The sequence below is a fragment of the Gymnogyps californianus genome, chromosome 2 (assembly GCF_018139145.2).
Source record: "Gymnogyps californianus isolate 813 chromosome 2, ASM1813914v2, whole genome shotgun sequence".
Lineage (NCBI taxonomy): Eukaryota > Metazoa > Chordata > Aves > Accipitriformes > Cathartidae > Gymnogyps > Gymnogyps californianus.
In genome coordinates, this window is record NC_059472.1 from 127,034,323 (window position 1) to 127,053,028 (window position 18,706).

The 18,706-nt window shown below is 37.8% G+C and overlaps 1 protein-coding gene across 2 annotated transcripts; it reads right to left on the bottom strand.

Moving 5' to 3' along the window:
• Nucleotides 1-368: 368 nt before the first annotated feature.
• Nucleotides 369-18,445, bottom strand: RAB5A (RAB5A, member RAS oncogene family). Of its 2 annotated transcripts, none has more exons than XM_050915906.1 (6): nucleotides 18,238-18,445; nucleotides 11,792-12,042; nucleotides 7,340-7,491; nucleotides 6,229-6,351; nucleotides 4,251-4,344; nucleotides 369-1,235 (listed from the first exon to the last, which is right to left on the bottom strand). In XM_050915906.1, the coding sequence occupies exons 2-6, from the start codon at nucleotides 11,952-11,954 to the stop codon at nucleotides 1,120-1,122; spliced, it is 648 nt and encodes a 215-aa protein (XP_050771863.1). In that variant the 5' UTR covers nucleotides 11,955-12,042; nucleotides 18,238-18,445; the 3' UTR covers nucleotides 369-1,119. The 2 variants fall into 2 exon arrangements, with proteins under 2 accessions (XP_050771863.1, XP_050771864.1); XM_050915907.1 differs by lacking the exon at nucleotides 18,238-18,445 and adding an exon at nucleotides 16,897-16,937.
• Between the last annotated feature and the right edge of the window lie 261 nt (nucleotides 18,446-18,706).

Here is an 18,706-nt window from a genome sequence, read left to right on the forward strand (position 1 = left end):
AAAATGTACTTTGGAAAACAAAGTTGCATACTGACAGACAGCAGTACTTATGTTACAGATACAGGAGCATCATTTATTACTGTTCTTGCCATAAAGGAAGAACTTGGAACCCCCTTTGATTAGAGAGGAAAAAAGTTAGCTTTAAGTAACTGTACATTCTGTATACCTTTAAGCGACTCTTAAATATTACAGAAAGTATTAAACAAATGTAGACTACAATGCAGAGTACCTATTTACAGTACATTAATAACCAAATTTAAAATCAAGTTGGATATACGTAATTGTTAGTGCACTATTTTTCTCCTTAGGGGAAAAACATAAACTGTAATGGCCAGCAATGATCAAAACCAAGAAAGGAGTCACAGACACCGAGTTTGTTGTGGTTTTACTTGAAGAGCTCTTACAGTTTGTAGAGGAAAAAAAAAAATCCTAAGTCATAAAGTTGAATTTACTGGTCTGTACCCTCTGAACAGATTAGAAATGAAGTTAAGCTTGATTTATCACTAATTCCTTTAGATAACTAACTGGGTTGATATAATTTACATACAGTGTACCAACTAAAACTCCACTTTCCTGCAAGCATAGGGTTCTTAACATTGTTAATGCAAGTATTATTTGTAATTAAATTATTAAACTATGGAATGTATAACTAAAGAGTAGATACCTGCATAAACAACTGGTTGCATCAATACTGTGAATAAGTTTAAGTAACTTTTAGACCCTGTTTCTAAAAAGGTTTTAAAGCACAATTGAGGATTATGAAAAGTCCCAATTCTATTTATTATAACAGTAATCAGTATTGAGGCTACAAGAACTGCCCAATTACGTCCACGGAAAGTAGTTCTTCTACACCCCTAATGGTAAGTGATTTTGAAAACCTGAAGGAAGTTTATTCCGATTCCATCTCTCCTCTACTGCTGAAACATTACAGCCAGTGGTGGATACATGCATGTTAAAATTTTAGGTAAAAAGAAAACTCTGTATCATGAACTTGACTATTATGATAAGTCTCTTCGCTGTTTGGAAGCTGTACTGGGCCAGGTTAAGCACTCCAATTCCACGGTTATTAACAGTTAGGAAGCAGAAGAATATTCAGAACAGTTTAAAGCAATTGATGTTTTAGTTACTACAACATTGACTCTTGGGTGGTTGTGTGGGTTCAGTAAGGTCTACTCCTCTTCCTCTGGCAGAGTTGGCTCCTGTATTCTGTGGTTCATTCTTGGGCAATTTTTTTGCTATAAAATCAACAAGAAATAAGAGTTAAAACTGAGATTGTACTAAGATTAAATCACCTGAGTACACAAACAGTCAACACTTTATTACTCTATAAGCATATCAATACAATCACTAGAAAATCTGATTTGATTCAGTGCGTTGATAATAAAAGAAGTTAAGGCACTTAACTTCTTAATGATTAACTACCTTATCTATGATTTTCAAGAGTGAAATGCCATTAGCAACTTGAGCAGTAAAATGTATCTGCACAGGTATGCTATGCCAGTAAATGATGGCTCTTGTAAGAATCCACCTACACAGAACAGGCTTTAAGATCAGGATGGTAGTGCTAAAAGATACAGAAAGATTGAAAAGGCATAAAACACAGACAGAAATGGGTCAAGCTACTGCCCAGCTATCTAGCCAGAATAAGTATTTTCAGACAACATATAAAATGGCCCTCAGCACTAGATCAAGTCTCTCCGCTTTTTTTCAAGTTGTCTCTTCCCTCCAGCCCTTATCGGTCAATTGACTGTGACAATTTCTTTGTTGTCCTTGTAGCTCCAGGGTACCTCCTCAGTCCTGACATGAAAAATAAGGGTGATAGTGTTACCCTTCTGAGCAGTAGCTCCTCCTAGCAATTTTCTGATGGAGAGAAAGCTAAGTTCTACATAAAAGGACTTCTGTGGGGCTGTCTCGCCCATGTTACCAGGACCCAACAACCATCCTTGTTCTACAGTTTGGCTGCATGCTTCGACTCCAAAGTAATTACTTTGGCCAGCTTTTTAAAGAACTTTTCCTAAAGGAATGAAATGCAAGTACAACAGCCAGAAAACCAGCAGAGCACACATCAACAAGGTGCGTTGTGGTGTTAGATAATCTCAGGGTGCTAGGTAATCTCATCTAGGCTCCCTTTCCCACAAAAGGCTGGACCAGATGATCTTTTGAGGTCCCTTCCAACTTTGGGCTGTTCTACAATTCTGTGATAGAACCCAAGAGTTCACGTGGTACTAAGCTCCTGAGACAGTACAAAGGGACAAAGCACCAGTAGAAAAATGTCTTCAGAACACTGTGGTTTTGGATTCTAGATACATTCTAGAACTGTAAGTTAACATGAATTTTTTTAACTGGAAGTTCTGAATGAGCTTTAAAGCAGTCAATTTACAAGCAGCTGTAGCCTGCATCTCTCAATTCTGTCCATGTTCTCACTTTTCATTTTCTCCCATTTTTGAAGATCCTATTTATATATGGTCCTGAACTGCATCCATGTTGTGCAAAAGCCCATTCCAAGTTCCATGCAATACTTATATCCTTGTCAAGATTTCCTTTCAGAGTCCATTGCTGCACAGATCTTGTTCTGATGTACTGACAAAGCTGAATTTCACCCATTGATGTGAAAGAATACTCACATGGACAACCAACCTTGCAGACAAAATACCCAGGTACTAACTGGGCATTGTTTGCTCAAATTTACTTTGTATACTTCATTAAAATATGGAGAGGTAAGAATTATTGTTGATATAACAAATTACCAAAAAAATTATCAGATTTTGGGGATTAATTTTTCTTTTTTTTTTTTTAAGATGCAAACTGCACCTTTAAACACATTAATTTTAAAATTTCACCAGAACAGTGTAATTGAGCACTTCTGCATCATTAAATGCAGGCCTATCTCAAGCATTTATGAGAAAAATATACTTTCCACTTATACAGTTATGTGTTGTCCCCCCCCAGTATTTATAGTTAATATGAAGCAAGCACTTGTTATAAAGTGTTGCTATAGTGATAATTTAATTTGCATCTGCTGGAAGTTAGAACCACACCACAAATTACCTTCTGCTTTACTGACTTGGAAAGCAGAAGATAAGAGCTCTTTAGAAACATTTAATTTTGATAGCAATGCTGTTTTTCACAAAAAGAAGTGGGATAGAGAGGTCACTGTAGTGCAAATTATGAAACAGATTTAATAAGGTTATTTGATACTATATATCACTATTCCCCAGTGGCAGAGCCACTACTGTGATTAAGGTTATTACTAAATAGGTTGGTGACCAGCTTAAAAATGCATGCTTTCTTTTTCCTCCACTTTCAAAGTTTTATTAACAATGCAATACAATTTTGTGTCTAACAATGGAATTCACAAAATTTCTTAGTAATTTATACTTACTATTACATGTTAGCATCTTTACAGAAATCCCTAAGATTATGTTAGGGCTAAAAATATATTAGTAAATTCACTTTTCACATGAAGTGTCCTTTACTTATACTTTGACATTGAATTTAAGTACACATTGTCATCTTTGGCACAACTTTTGTATTTCAGATAGCTGCATTTGGAATTCAAACAAAATTTCAACACAAAAGCATATTTAGTAAATATTTTGTTTAGACTAAAATGAATACTTGACTATTTTTTTAAGCAAGTCCATTATCATTCTCACATTTTGAAATGTTTCCAGCTTCAATTACCACTGTCTCATAAAAGGTACATTATTCCAGGTTCTGCACCTATCCAAGGCAGCGTGGAATCCGCTGCAAAGAACATACCATCAAAAGGCACACATTCATACGCTTTCACTTCCATTCTTACACTAATTTGATTAGCAAATGCCAAGTACACCTCACAATTAAGAAAAACTGTGTAAAGCTTTTTATGGTTACCTATACCATGGGAAAGGTGGTTTTTTGTATGTAACAACTACAGCTTAATTTTGCTTGAACTTGAAGCAGTACAAGTTTTCATCATGGAATCAAAACAGGTACACGGAACTTGCTGACAGAATTCAAAAGTAACCTCGCTTAGCTATTCCAAGTTAATCCAAGTGTTTTGGTGCTTGACAGAAGACCTGTGCAACTGCGCTTCAAGTAAGTTTATCTGACTTCTGAACACCAAAAACGATCTGAATGGGCCTAAGGAAACTTCAGTGCCAGAAATAATTTAGGTGAAAAACAAAGATCTTGGGTTAGGAAGATTGCGATGGTATGTATCTCATGAAAACAATTCCCTTAAATTCTCAGTTTGTTCATAAACTCACCAATTGCCATGAATATTTCATTTACATTCATAGATGTTTTGGCAGACGTCTCCATGAACAATAAGCTGTTGTCATCTGCATAAGCCTGTGCTTCCTGAAAGTTAAAATAAGAATGCATCACTTAATTTAAAAAAAAAAAAGAAAATAATAAAAAAATCACAGTATCATTACACATTGTACTTTTGTTGCTACTAAGGAACAATTTCTATACCATTTTGAAAGAAAGTTTGTTGAAACTCATGTGACAATGTGTTATTCATCAGCTATGAAGAAGTTACAATTCCATCAAGCAGTTAAACATTTAGAACTGCAATCTTAAAAATCCTTACTCATCTTAAAAATATTCAGATGGAAAAATCTCAAGCAAAACTAAGTAATAAATAAAAATATCTATTAAAAAGACAACCCTGATCCAGAACACTAGCTGTGATAGCAAGAACAAATAAGCTCCAGAAAGTGCCATCAAATGTGAGAAAGTCTATTATTACCCTGGAAAGAAGGCAGTTTGTGAACTATCTTGAATCTTTCAACCATTGAGGCAGATGGATCAGAACAGTTTCATTATCCTGATAGAAATTCACAATTATAAAACAAGTAAGCAGTATTAAATATCTTGCCATGTTATCTCCCTTTTCAATCTGAATTTTGATCTGAAATACACGGTTTATAGAAAGTTTCCTGTTTTTGCCACTTCCTGTTAGCCAATTCAGCTGAGAATCCCCAGCTTCTTATGATTATGTAGCTGCCTTTGCATTCAATAGGAAATCTGCAAAAAGCCAAACTATAGAATACTTATGATGAAAAAAAATAATCTACAGCATTCTATATTAAAGTGACATCTGCTAAGATCTATGTAGCTATATCTGAAATAACACATTAACAAATACCTAGAAATCTAAAATGTGCTTTGCCATTGCAAAGAAAGGATTGTCAAGCCTGCAAGCAGCCCATAAATCCACATTAACAAAAACCCAAACATTTGAAAAATATTAAGATTGTAATTGTACAAAAAATACCAAAGGTAGTTCTACTTTGGTAATTAAATTAAGTTTTTGACTGCACACATGTATGAAATTTTCATTAAATACCACAATTTTTCAGAAAACACAAAGGTCTTCTGTCACACAGCTTTCTGTTACAGTTGACATGGAAGTATAAAATTAGAAAACCACGTTGTTGAATTCTGGCAGAAAAATACCTAAACCACTGCTAACCTTCATAGTCAGACTCCCATAGTTACAAAAGGACTCACTACTATACACAGCAGTATCTCACACAGTGACACCAAATACAGATTAAAACCATAAGAGAATTAATGACTAATAAATACGATCTTAATTCAAATTCAATCAATCATGAATGGACCAGAACCATCTGCAGTAAGTTTTATTTGCTTTGGAAGCTATTTTCTGCTGACTTGGTTAAACTTTCTAGAAGATAAAATAGAGCAGTGAGAGCACAAATATATCCACTAAACCAAAAAGAATGTCATGAAAAGCACAATTAAAACTTGAACACTGCTTCAACAGTATAGCCTAAGCAAGTTAAGCACATCAATCAGCTTTGTATCATACGATAATCAAAATTCTCCTGCTGACAAGTCAGATAGCAGTAACTCTCAGTGCAAACCATTCTATCTCATCCATTGAAACTCTAGTTACTGGTAATTTCGGGTAGAAGACAGGAAGAGGTCACATCAAAGAACAGAAATTCTATTAGCCTTAAAGATATGCAAATAAATTAAGTTATTCCTCAAAGTCAAAATTAATTATTCAAAAAAGTCTATTCCTACATATCACTTGTACAGAAATAGATTTTTCAGTAGCATGTATAATTTAATTAGTCTCAGTTGACATTTATATTTAACAGCATGACCTCTATAACAATTAGCTAGGCTATGCATATAAGCTCCTCCTAGGTTTATTTACTTTCTTTTCCAACAAAATTCTATTTCTATAAACAGAAGTTATGTACATACCTGGAAATCCACAGCTCTCTTATTAGCTAGATCAGCTTTGTTTCCTGCTAAAGCTATTACAATGTTCGGACTTGCTTGTCGCTGAAGTTCTTTGACCCAATTTTTCGCTCTGGCAAAGGACTCCTGTTAATGATTGCAAAATGATGCAACTGAGTTTTATCATCCTTTTGTACTCACCTATTATCCCAATCTCTGTTATCTATACTTCAAGCAAAAGGCCAATGCAAGGCTGCTACCTTTTTCCAAAGGCACACTCCGACTTGCCAACTGAGCTTTTAAAATGAAACATTCCTACCTTAGTTCTCAAATGTGCTTAGTTGGGATAATGCTGAAAAAGTAAGTAAAGATACGAAGATCTTTATGCAGGCAGAGTAAAGAAAGAGAAGTGGTTAAGAGAGAAAATGGGAATTTTAATTTCTCCTCTAGAATAATCAAGTTTATGAACAGCTATATTGAAAGGGTCTGAAAACACTTTCTAATTTCTGAGCACTGTTCATTATGGTATAGGGTTTCTGGCTTTTTTGAGAGTTATGGTTTTTAAGTCTCATTTTACCAAAAAAAAGTTAAGCTTATCTGATCTAAGTTCAAATAAAAAGAAACCAAATAACCTTAGGTTTTGGTCTCAATGGCTTGTGCTACCTTCCCAATCCTTACCTGTAACCTGCAATAATACAATATTAAAATAATGTCTTTCACTATCAGAAATAAACTGCCACGAGCAATGTGGTGAGAGTAACAGCTCAATTCTGGTGAACTGATTTAGAGGTGGGTTTGAAACACTTCTGCAACGGAATTGCTTTCCTTCTCTTTTTTTTTTTTTTAATACAATCAAAAAAAAACCCTAGAAATGGTCTTTCGGCAAGAAAAGTTTAGAGACACAATTTAACGTTACATAGTCCAATATGAAATGAGCAACCTGATCTAGTGAAAGATGTCCCTGCCCATGGCAGGGGTAGTTGGAGTAGATGACCTTTAAAGGCCCCTTCCAACCCAAACCATTCTATGATATGATGAATTGATTCCCACAACTCAGTGAGAAAAATTAAGGAAAGATTGATGCAAGACTGCTAACTTCCAAATCCCCCTTGTGCCTCCCTAATATAGTACTTACCTCATTTGTAATGTCGTATACCACTATAGCTGCTTGCGCTCCTCTGTAGTACATGGGTGCTAAACTGTGGTACCGCTCTTGCCCAGCTGTATCCCAAATTTCAAATTTTACCGTTGTATCGTCGAGACATACAGTCTGGGTTAGAAAAGCAGCTACAAAAGAGACAGAGGTGCTGAAACCAGAAGTCTGCTTATATCTCTATATTCATACAAAATTATGTTCATAGAGATGCAAATATGATTTCCTTAAACAATTCAAGCCTATTATTAAAATACAGCAGGTTTGAAGCAAACATTAGCTGATAGACCGTAACTCTGATCAACACAGAGCAGTTATTTAAACCAGTCTTTCCTCCAGTTAAAGACATAAGAAAGCAATAACCAGAAAGAATTCCCTTTTTTTTGTAGAAGTGATCCTGAGTAACCACAAGCCTTCTCTTAAGTCTTCTAGATACATTTCTTCCTGCTTCAACACACTATACAGAGTATCAGTAACAGCATCCCATTGTGCTATACTCCAACAGTTCAGATATTTACAGTTCTACACATTTACATTACTTGAGTGGTATCTTAAAAGCCTTGATTTTCAGCTCCTGACAACTCCACCTTAGCTAATGGGTATGGAAGAAAGAATCACTTCTCAAAAGTTCTTTTCTTAAAGCAGACATATTTTTGACATTGCAAGTGATCTCACGAATTAATTTCAGCATAATTTTGACAGCCTGTAGTTTCAAGGTGTCCTGGTTTTGGCTGGGATAGAGTTAATTTCATTCTTAGTAGCTGGTACAGTGCTGTGTTTTGGATTTAGTGTGAGAATAATGTTGATAACACTCTGATGTTTTAGTTGTTGCTAAGGAGCGCTTATCCTAAGTTAAGGATTTTTCAGTTTCCCATACTCTGCCAGCAAGCAGGTGCACAAGAAGCTGGGAGGGAGCATAGCCAGGGCAGCTGACCCAAACTCGCCAAAGGGATATTCCATGCCATGGAACGTCATGCTCAGTATATGAACGGAAGGGAGCTGGCCAGGAGGGGCAGATCACTGCTTGGGCATCGGTCAGTGCGTGGCGAGCAACCGCATTGTGCATCATTTGTCTTTTCTTGGGTTTTATTTCTCTCTTTGTTTTGTTATATTCCTTTTCATTACTATTATTATTTTTACCATTATCAGTTACTATTATATTTCATTTTACTTTAGTTATTAAGCTGCTCTTCTCTCAACCCACGAGTTTTACTTTTTTTTCCCAATCCTCCTCCCCATCCCACTGGGAGGGCGGAGGGGTGAGTGGCTGCATGGTGCTTAGATGCTGGCTGGGGTTAAACCACGACACAGGGAAACTTGCATCCATTGCCACTACAGCTGAACGTATTACCATAAATAATGGTCTCCTAATTACAGAAAACAGGAAGTAACTTATTCCAAGTCTTCAAACAGTTACTCGTAGTAAAGATTTTCCATTCAGATTAAGGTACATATTAGAAATATGGAGGTGACTACCCACACAATATAGAAACCCATACCACAAAACTAAGCTAGAATCTCAAGAATCTCTTGGGGGGAAAAAACACCGAAAAGCAATATTTCCTTCTACTGGGTTCTCTTAACCCTTTAAGTTTTAACTCTGCCATCTGTCCTACCTTAGCTTTTGAAGTTTAGAAAAAAGCACACAACTATTACAGTGGTCTGACAAGCTGTCTTGATTACCCGCTTTATAGTCACATTGTTTGCCCAGTTATAGTACATACACAGCAGAAAATGCAAGAATTCCAAGAATTTAGATGAAAGTTTGAGCAATCCAGCATAAATGCTTGAAGTTGTTTTTCCAGTCATGACAGACATTTAGTGAAATACTGTGGACTGGCTTGCCCTTGCTCCTTCCACAAACAAACAACAAAAAAAATTTAAGACCTTTGCTTGACGAAACGCTAAGGGAAGCCCCCTGCTTAGCTGAACTAGGAACTCTCATCACTAAGCATACCGACAGATTGTGGCCAATTTAAATCAAATGTCTGAAGAGGCACTGACCCATAGCCCTTGCATACCTGGGATGTTACCCTGTCCCACATACTCCAAGACATCATAGCCTATGAATCATTCCAAAACTGCTGCAACTTTCAACTCAACTTATTGCAGTAAACCAAAAGCAAGTCAATCTTGCTTTATAAAGGACACTAACTACCATACAGAAGCTGACTAGTTAAGTGGTCAGGTGCTTCTGCTTCAGGGGTATTAGCATCCATCACAGATGAGCCGGCAGGTTGAAGAAGGTAAAGGCTTTGATGTTCCAATGTTAAATCACCATAAATCTCTCTAAACGCTAAATATCCAAGCACTGGTAAAACAAGCTCCTCTTGGTAGCTCCCTAAGCAGCCCAGAACCAAAATAAAGAGGAAAAAAAACATACATCCTGCATCAGACTAAGGGCTTCCTCCTCAGAACCAGCTCAATATTATATTTCCCCAAGGCAGAGACAAGATGTTAAACAAGTGGAATTTGAAGTTCTTACAGACATTATTCTCTTCAACAGAAGAATGTACCTACACTCCATAAATGAAGGGATGTACTCAGGAAGAGAATTAAAACAAGGGTTTTATTCTATGACATTCTCTTGTTTTTGTTGAAAGGAACATTTCAACCACCACAAAATACCAGTTAATTTCTGCAAACAAGGTAACTTTCTTCTATCTTGCAAGGCCACAGTAAATTGACAATTAATCAGCTGTGTTAACTATTTGAAAGTCTATCATCCTTAACAGCCATACTTTTGTCTTAAGCAACTAACAGGCATTGCTACACTTGTCTGAAGTGGAAAAGTCTAGTTACGAAACACACCACCACCATCCAACATGTCTGCCTTTAACTGCACTCTTTCAGATGTTTTTATTCAGATTCACAATGCACATAAGCCTCTCTTTGTTAAAAGGCCCTTCTGTATACAAAGAAAATTATGCCTTAGGCAACTACAAGCTACAGAGTTATACAGCCTTCTCTATAGAAAACTTTCTGAATCCCAGCGTTGCTACATTTAATATCTCTCAGCTGTATTATATGGCATTTCCTTGTTTCTATTTTATATAGAAGAGGTGCAACTTAATATAGAGATTACACTAAACTCATATATAATGAACTTGAACTTAAGCTCTTGTTTAATCTTTGTATAGATTTTAAACAGTGTAACAGGGTTTGGGTTATCCCTAGTTCTATCCAGACACTAAAACACGAAAAAACAAGAAGGAGGTTAAATGAATTGGAGATCACTGAAATTGAACAATGAATTTAACTTAATTTTAACAGAGTTTTTTTTAACTAAAAACCGTGTTGATATTGGGAAGTTAATTCACTACAGATCTTCGAGAATGCTCTCCATATTACCACATAGCTGTATGAGATAATACAGAAACCTTTCACACTAACACTTATCCTAAAGCCATTATAAAATACACAAAGCCAAAAGTGAGCATTAGTAAGACTGCTAAAGGAGGGAAAAAAGTGGTTCTCCATTTATGCTGACAGATATGCAAAATAAATACATGTAACAGTAGAAATAGGGTAAAAAAATGATGCAATGAAATTCAGCTTGTATTTATTTTTGTAAGCTTTGTAGATTTTTTTACGTTTCAACAACTGTTCATGTGTAAAGACACATACAGACCACTGAAAGGGCTTCACAAATATTACAATGAAACAGACTGATTCATGCAAGCAGCAATAGGGACTACTAGAGAATATTTATCAATCCATAACATCTATATTTTGTTTAAGTCTGTATGCCGTTAGGTAGTTTTAGGGTAAGTTTAAATTTATCCAAGGAAGAGTACAGCTCAAAGCACAAACAACTTCAACATACAATATAACAGAACAAGTCCGCCAGGGGAGTGGGGGTGGGATAAAATCTGTTCACAGTTAAACAGATTTTTTTTTAATTCTAGTAGCCAGCACCTGTTTTGTTCGAAGTCACAAAATGTAAAAACAGAACATTAAATTCTGTGATTACTAACAAAGAAAGGTATATCCAGAAACATAGCAAGTTCTCCCAAATCAAAAGCAAAGCCAGGATGTATAAATGACAACACAACCTTTTTGGAAGATGCAGCACTTTGTTTTCATAGAAACTAAGTTCTTAATTCTTATTAAGCAGTTATTTCATGCATTAAGCATACAGCACAATTAAAACAGCCACACATCCACCCACAAACAAAATGTAACATCAAGCCCAGTTTTCAAAACTATGCAGTTCAAGCACACATTTGATTTCTCCACTTGACATGAATATTTGCTACAGCCTTGTGCCAACTACAACTTTTAGCTTAGAAAGTTATAGTTCTCACTTAGAGACATAGTGCTCAGATTTGATCCTTGCTGTCTATGACCCGTTCTAGAAGTGCCATTACATTCCAGGGTGTCAAGGACAATATAAACTCAACATGAAAGAAATTAACAGGGTAATTTTCTCACCTCCAATCGTACTTTCTTGAAACTCATGAAACTGTCCTTTTACAAAACGAAGCACTAAACTTGATTTGCCCACCGCAGACTCTCCTAAAAGTACTAATTTGAACTGGCAAATTTTATTTCCAGCGTTTGGCCCATTGGGTCTTGTTGCTCCTCGATTAGCCATGCCCAAATTAGAAAGAAGTCCTTTGTTTCAAGCTCTTGAAAGCAAGTTCCAGGATTCAGATCTCAGTGGTGCTTGTGCCAGTAACAACCTGTTTATGAAAAGACAGTGGGTGGTATTAGATTTACAAACCAAGTAAGAAAAATCTAATTCACTAATGCAACATGGATTAATATAACTTGTCCTAATATAACTTGTCCTAATATTTACCAAAGTCAATAGTCCAGAGTACAGCCACCATCACTGTTAAGATGTCAACTATAGACAAAATCTATGACAAATGAACTAGTTATCTTCTTCAATACCTAGTCTTCCCATTAAAGCTTCAAATGAGGACATTAAAATCCAATTATGTTTCTTCTTGCAAGACTTCAGTCTCTTATTTCTTAACATATCAAGACTGAAGTATAAACACAACACATTCAGACTTTCAAATTATTGGTAAAATACCAAATGACAAGAAATAATATTTTTTTTCCATAATTTTGCTATTGTTAAGCAATATTCCAAAGTCGGCATCACTAAAGGATGCTAAAAATTGAGCAAATTGGGAAAACTCAATCAGCACATCAAGTTCTTTGCAAGTATACTTCATCAATTCACTTCTATCACATATATCAAATGCAATTTCCTTAAATAAAAGTAGAGAAGATCTTGACGTACCAATCATTAATACCTTCTCTAGTTAACAATTGTACTTTGAGAGCAAAAATACAAAGCCTTCCATATATAAAAAAATGGATTGTCTTGACCAGTAAGAATTCCAGATCACTTTGTGCAAGCCACCGGAGAACTATCATATGATGATAAATTGCTATTTGCAATAGTAACACATGTCCTAGCAGATCAATATTCACAACAGAGATCTCTGTCAAGAACAAGTATGAACAGTGTATTCCTTAGTCTACCTACTCTTCTTTCAAACTCCTTAAAAAAATGAATCACAATATTTATTCATATGGACAGGGAAGCCTTTAGACTCTGCTGGTATCACTTCTGAGCCTAAGATTTATGCTTTTACACACTTAACAGCAGAGATTAAATCTTTTTGCAGGTAGGCATTGCTGTATGAAAGACTGGCATAATAATTTTCTGTATTCTCTTTCCTCCCAGTTCCCAAAACAAAATTCCAAGTGAGCCCACCAGAAATATATCTAAGTGATGGTCACTCAGCTCTCAGAGAAATGTCTGCTTCCGTATTTCTGCCAAAAAAAAAACCCCAAAACACCAAAACCCAGCCTATAACTTTGTCCTACTCCAGTTGACTTACTTGAATTGTGCACACTTTGTGGGGATATAGCTCTGCTAGCATCTAGGATGCAAGCAAGTTAATTTAGAGCACATTCTCCTAATGCAGAAAATGGCTTTAATACATATGTTGCAAAAAGGTAAGCAAACCTACTACTTTCAAATGACTTCTTGCTATTTCTTCCTTAGGGTAAAGTAACTACCTTTTAAACCAAGCAGTAGTCTTTAGCCATCTTCCCATTTCAAACCACTCAGCACATATATCAGGCACTTGAGCACTCCAGTTTGCTACACATCTAGCTCAGACACTAAGCCTTCATTCTCCTTCCTAACTCTCCCTTTTGTAAACCCAACGCAAGTCCTGAAGAATCTTCTTTTCTGGAAAGTGATTCTAGCACTCTAGCAGAACCCCACCCTCCACTAAGATACTCCTTTACAAACTAATTTCCACACGACGAGAAAGAAATCTTAGCATTATTTATTCATTAACATTACAGCTGAAAAACTGGTATTTTATTTCTAACTGTAAACAGAACTTGAATATAGGTCATATAAAAAATATTTTCAACATCTTAAAAACACTCCTATTTGCTCATGCTGCTCCTTTTCCCATACCTCTCAAAATAATTTAGCTTCTTCCAGGTAGGATATTCCACTCCTGTATTCATCCCTGTCTGTCCTGAGTTTGTGTCCTGTTTGACTATTATAAAATCCTTAAATCAACAGATTTTTTTTTTTAGTTGCATAACATGGTCTAATAAATATCAAATTTTAGATATATGTTGTTATAAACATGTGAAAGTGTACCACAATGAAAGAAGGTTTCTATGAAGCAAAAAGGCCCCTGCATATCCCACCACCATTATTACTAAGTACCATGATAATTACATACTCAAATTCTACTCATTAAATTAATTTTGGTTGAATATTTTAGAATACAGGAATGCATCCAGTTATTTTAAAAATACCAGACCTTCCATCCTTACAACATAAAACAATTTATGCACAGCTGGTGTGTTGGTTCTCAGGCAACGCTCTTCCCCTCCACATGTGCTGCTGAAATACACTTCAGAAGTTGTGGAGCAATTTGGGTAAAAATGGATCAGTGACAACAGTTAATCTCTCCCTAATTATACTACAAGAGAGAAAGCAGCAAGGCATAGCCAAAATATAGATAACTCAGAATACTGTTAGCCATTTATCTTTTCCTTTCGAAAAGTAATGAAGACAATTAAATTATTTCTGTTCTAAAATGAAATACACCTGTTTGCTGTAGCATTCTAGTGTGTTTGGATAACCATGAAATAATTTAAAACCCTTTAATCTTAATTCATCCCATGTTTTTCTAGAGTCTGCAGCATTAATAAAGACATAAGGACTACACACAATGACAATGTGAGCGAGTACTCTTTGGAGCAAGTGACTTCTAGATGACACACAATGAGGAAATCAACCCACTACATTGGTTACTTGCTATGACTACTTTTTTGCTTGCCATTTCCCATACTGAGAGCAAAAGGAGGTATGACAGAGAAACAGGCAAGACTGACTTAACTGCCATAATATCTATTTGTTTCAACTGGCCATTTACAGCTTTTAGTTATTCAGATTTATATCACTTACAAAACAGTAATTACTACCCCTTGCAAAACTCCTTCAGAACCCAAAGCTGAAACAGGTTGCCAAGAAAAATACCTAATTCAATTTTTATAGATGCCCAAGCTACAGAAGCTGTAGTTATCAGAGAACTTCAAAGTTCACACCCTTATAACATCCCTGCCCCCTCACCAGAAATCATTCTAGACACTCAGATACCACATACAAAAATAACCAGCTGTCAAGATGATAGAGATCACACTACCTGAGAGGAAGGCCATCAAGTCCCTGAAACATACTGTAAACATCATTCATTCAACAGTCATATCAATATATCCAATAACTTAATAATAAAACCTACTACAGTCATACCACCCACTTTTTAACAGCTCAGGATAAAAAAAAATGCAAGACTGAAAACCTGATACAGCACATCCAGATGATCTTGATATATTAAAAAAGTCACGAACACCTCCTGTAAGTGTATATGGAAGTCATCATCTTTTGAAGTTTCAGATGATATTGAAACTGTTCATTAAGTTCACAACATGGCAGCATACAAACACGAAAAATGAGAAAAAGATTTTCTTAACCTGAAGAGAAGCAGTACTATAGTTTGACATAGCCATTACAGAATGTTTTTGGCCTGTTCTTTTCACATTTGTGTGCTGAACATAGTGTCTCACAAGGATTTAAAAGTAGATTTCAATGCTACAGACTCCATGCACGCTCCAAGCCTCAAGTCACATTAATTCTCCAGTTCCTTAAGTCATCTGTAAAATACTAGCCTTGAGAACCATAAAAAAAGCAACACAGAAGAGGAATACCACATTCAGTACCCTACATACACACACACACTGCAAATTCAAGTCTTTTTTGACAAATCACTTTCAAGACAATTCTGAACACTCATTTCAAGGGCTTAGCAGCCATACCTATTTTTTACCCTTAGCTTTGGTGAAAATTTCCAGGAAAAGACCCACTAACATTCCCCCCCCCTTTTTTGTATGCTAAGTAAACTTTGTATTCAGTACGTTTGGAACATGTGAAGAAAGAAAACCTTGATAAGACATTTTCATTCATCTACACAAAAACAAGTACACAACTTTGACTTGAACCAAGCTCTTAAACTGATACGCATGGAAGTTATCTAAGGGAATTACTTCTATAAAAATTTGTGGAGGAAAATACTATGGAAGTTTCTTAGATGGATGGCTTCATATGGATTGAAATGAGGGAGACTTTCCAACTTTTATGGAGTTTACTGTGAGAACTCCATCATATATTAAAAAGCAAGGCGCACTTTGCAGTCTTGGGCACTACAAATACAAATAGGTCCTTCTGGTAAGTAGGAACTTTCACTCTTCTTGTGAATATCCCCCAAAGGCACAGCAGCTCCATGCCAAAATGCCAGAACAACAAAGTTTGGAGTACATTATTAGGAAAATACTCCAGTTAATCCTACCAAGTAATTTACCAGATGCTGGGTATTCTCATCACTCCAGAAGAGAAATTTATATGCTGCTAGATAGTCTTTGTTAATGAGTTTTATTTATGAGACAGTTATAAGTATTTTAATAGATCACCACACAAATTTTATTATGTTTGAGTCTGTGTACAAAATACCAACAGTCCTAGCCAATACCTACAAACTCATATTTAATAGCATAATTCAGACATGTAAGTGTCAGATCAGTGCCTATTTTAAACTACAAGAAAGCTAATACAGAAGTATCAAAATAACACTAGTGACAAAAGCCAGCCTACTGAAGAGATTAAGACAGCTAACACGGTTCCTACAATGAATGTGATTATCACATAATAAGTGTATTATCAAATACAAAGACAACAAAAATTCACGATAGATTTAAAACTGGAACATTCCACCACTTTTTTATTTCAGAGCAAATGACAGTGTTTCTTACCACGAACACACTTACTATTGTAGTAATTTCTAATAACCTTTTTCACACTCCATGAACAGATCATACAATGCTGAGGTTGCAACCATTATCTACTTTAAATTTGTTTATACTGGACTATCTTGTTTTTTAAAAAAGCGATATCTAAAAAGCCTTATTTATTAGGCACTCCTACTAACCGAGTTTTTTGTTATTCCCTTCCAGGTTTGGCAGAATTAGTGTGGCATCTTACTGCAGTGTCTGAGACAGCGACACGTACAACTATCAAAATGCTTGTCACATGTAAGCCACTTTAGATTGAAACATAATGAGACAGTAAGTTAAACAAGTGAATCAACACAGTCACTGCAAAAAAATCATAGCCTTCCAATTAAAGATAATAACCATCTCACAAGCTCATATGAATGATTTACAGTACCAATTGCTTTCAGATAAACTGGTTTATCATACAGGAAATATAAGTAATGATGACTGTACTACCATTGTCTCTAGTCACCTCACTTCAGCCAACATCTACCTTCTTCCTGACATTTCTTATTACAGAATAACAATACACAAATGCAATCTAGCCTGCCTGCAACTCTGAAAAGTCACTATCAAACTGGAAAAAACCAAAGATGTCATGCTTTTTACTTGGTTTGACTGTTACGTGGAAGAAGCTGATTAATTTCAGCTGCTTAATTAGCTGTTCAGCCTCTTTTCCATCCCCAGGCCCTGAAAGTGGCATAAGGTAGGGAAAAAAAAAAAAAATCGAAAATGCTGAGAGAATAGCCTTTCATGGTCCTATTGTTGGGAACATTTTGGTAGTTCTTAAACAATTCTGCTCTCCTCTAAAACATAAGCGGGCATAGGTTTGTTCCTCCACCATACTCCAGCTTTATGTCTAGTTCCAATTAAGTCTTATGTAGAGCACACCCAGTATAGTAGGCCTGTCGTGATCCCCCGGATGGCGACGCGTCGTCCGAGTATTTTACTTCCCACCTTATTGACCGTCCCTCCTCCAGCCGCAAATGAAAGGGAAAGCGAGGGACCCATCACCCAACCTCCCCTTCCACATCTCACGAGCAACTCGAAGGGAACAACCCTGCCCTTGTAGCTCGACCCAGACAGTGATAACTCACTGCAGGAGTGCCCGCACGCAGAGGAGGATCCCCCCTCTCCCCTTCTCGCCGCGGTCCCGGGCCCAGCCCCTCCAACCACCGCCGCCACCACCTCCCCTCCCCCGCGGCTCCCTTCCAGGCACAGGAATAAGGGGAAGTGGGAAAATCGGGGGCGCCATTTTGAGACGGGAAGGGAGAGACCAGCCTTTCCTCCCCGCTCGCCGGGCTGCCCACCTCGGCAGCCCGCACCACGGCCCGGTGTTCCCGCAGGGCCCGGTGGCGGCGCCCAGGGAGGCGACCGCCGGCAGGAGCCCGGACAACAGACGCCCCCCTCTCCACCCGCCTCGCCGCCGGGGCCCCACCACCCCGCGAGCGCGGACCGCGGACCCCGCCCCGCCAGCCCCGCCACCGCCTCCTTACCTGGCCGGGCCGCGGCGGCCGCCCGCGGGGGAGGGGGAGTAGGGGGAAGCCGGGGGAACCGGGAGGCGGCGCAGCGACGTCCGTCCGTCCGTTCGGCGGGGCTGGCGGGCGAGCCGGGGCAGGGTGGGTGGAGGAGGGGGAAGAGGGGAGGCGGCTCCTCGGCGGGGTGGGGGCGAGGGGCGGGGGCGCAGCCGTGCCTCACCCAGCCCGCCGCCGACTTCCGCCGCAGCCTCTGTCCCGACCAAAACACACAGACACACGTACTTCCGCCGCCGCCGCCACGTCACGGCCCGCACGCGGCATGCGCTTCCGGTTCGCCCGCGCGTCACGTGATTCCCTTTCTTTCCCACCTTTTCCTCCCTCCTCCTTTTGTTTCCTCTTCCCCCCTCCCCCTCCCCCCGCCCGTTACCATGGCAACGCGGGGGGCTGGAACCCCTTCCCGAACTCCCCCCCACCCCGCCGCAGCAGC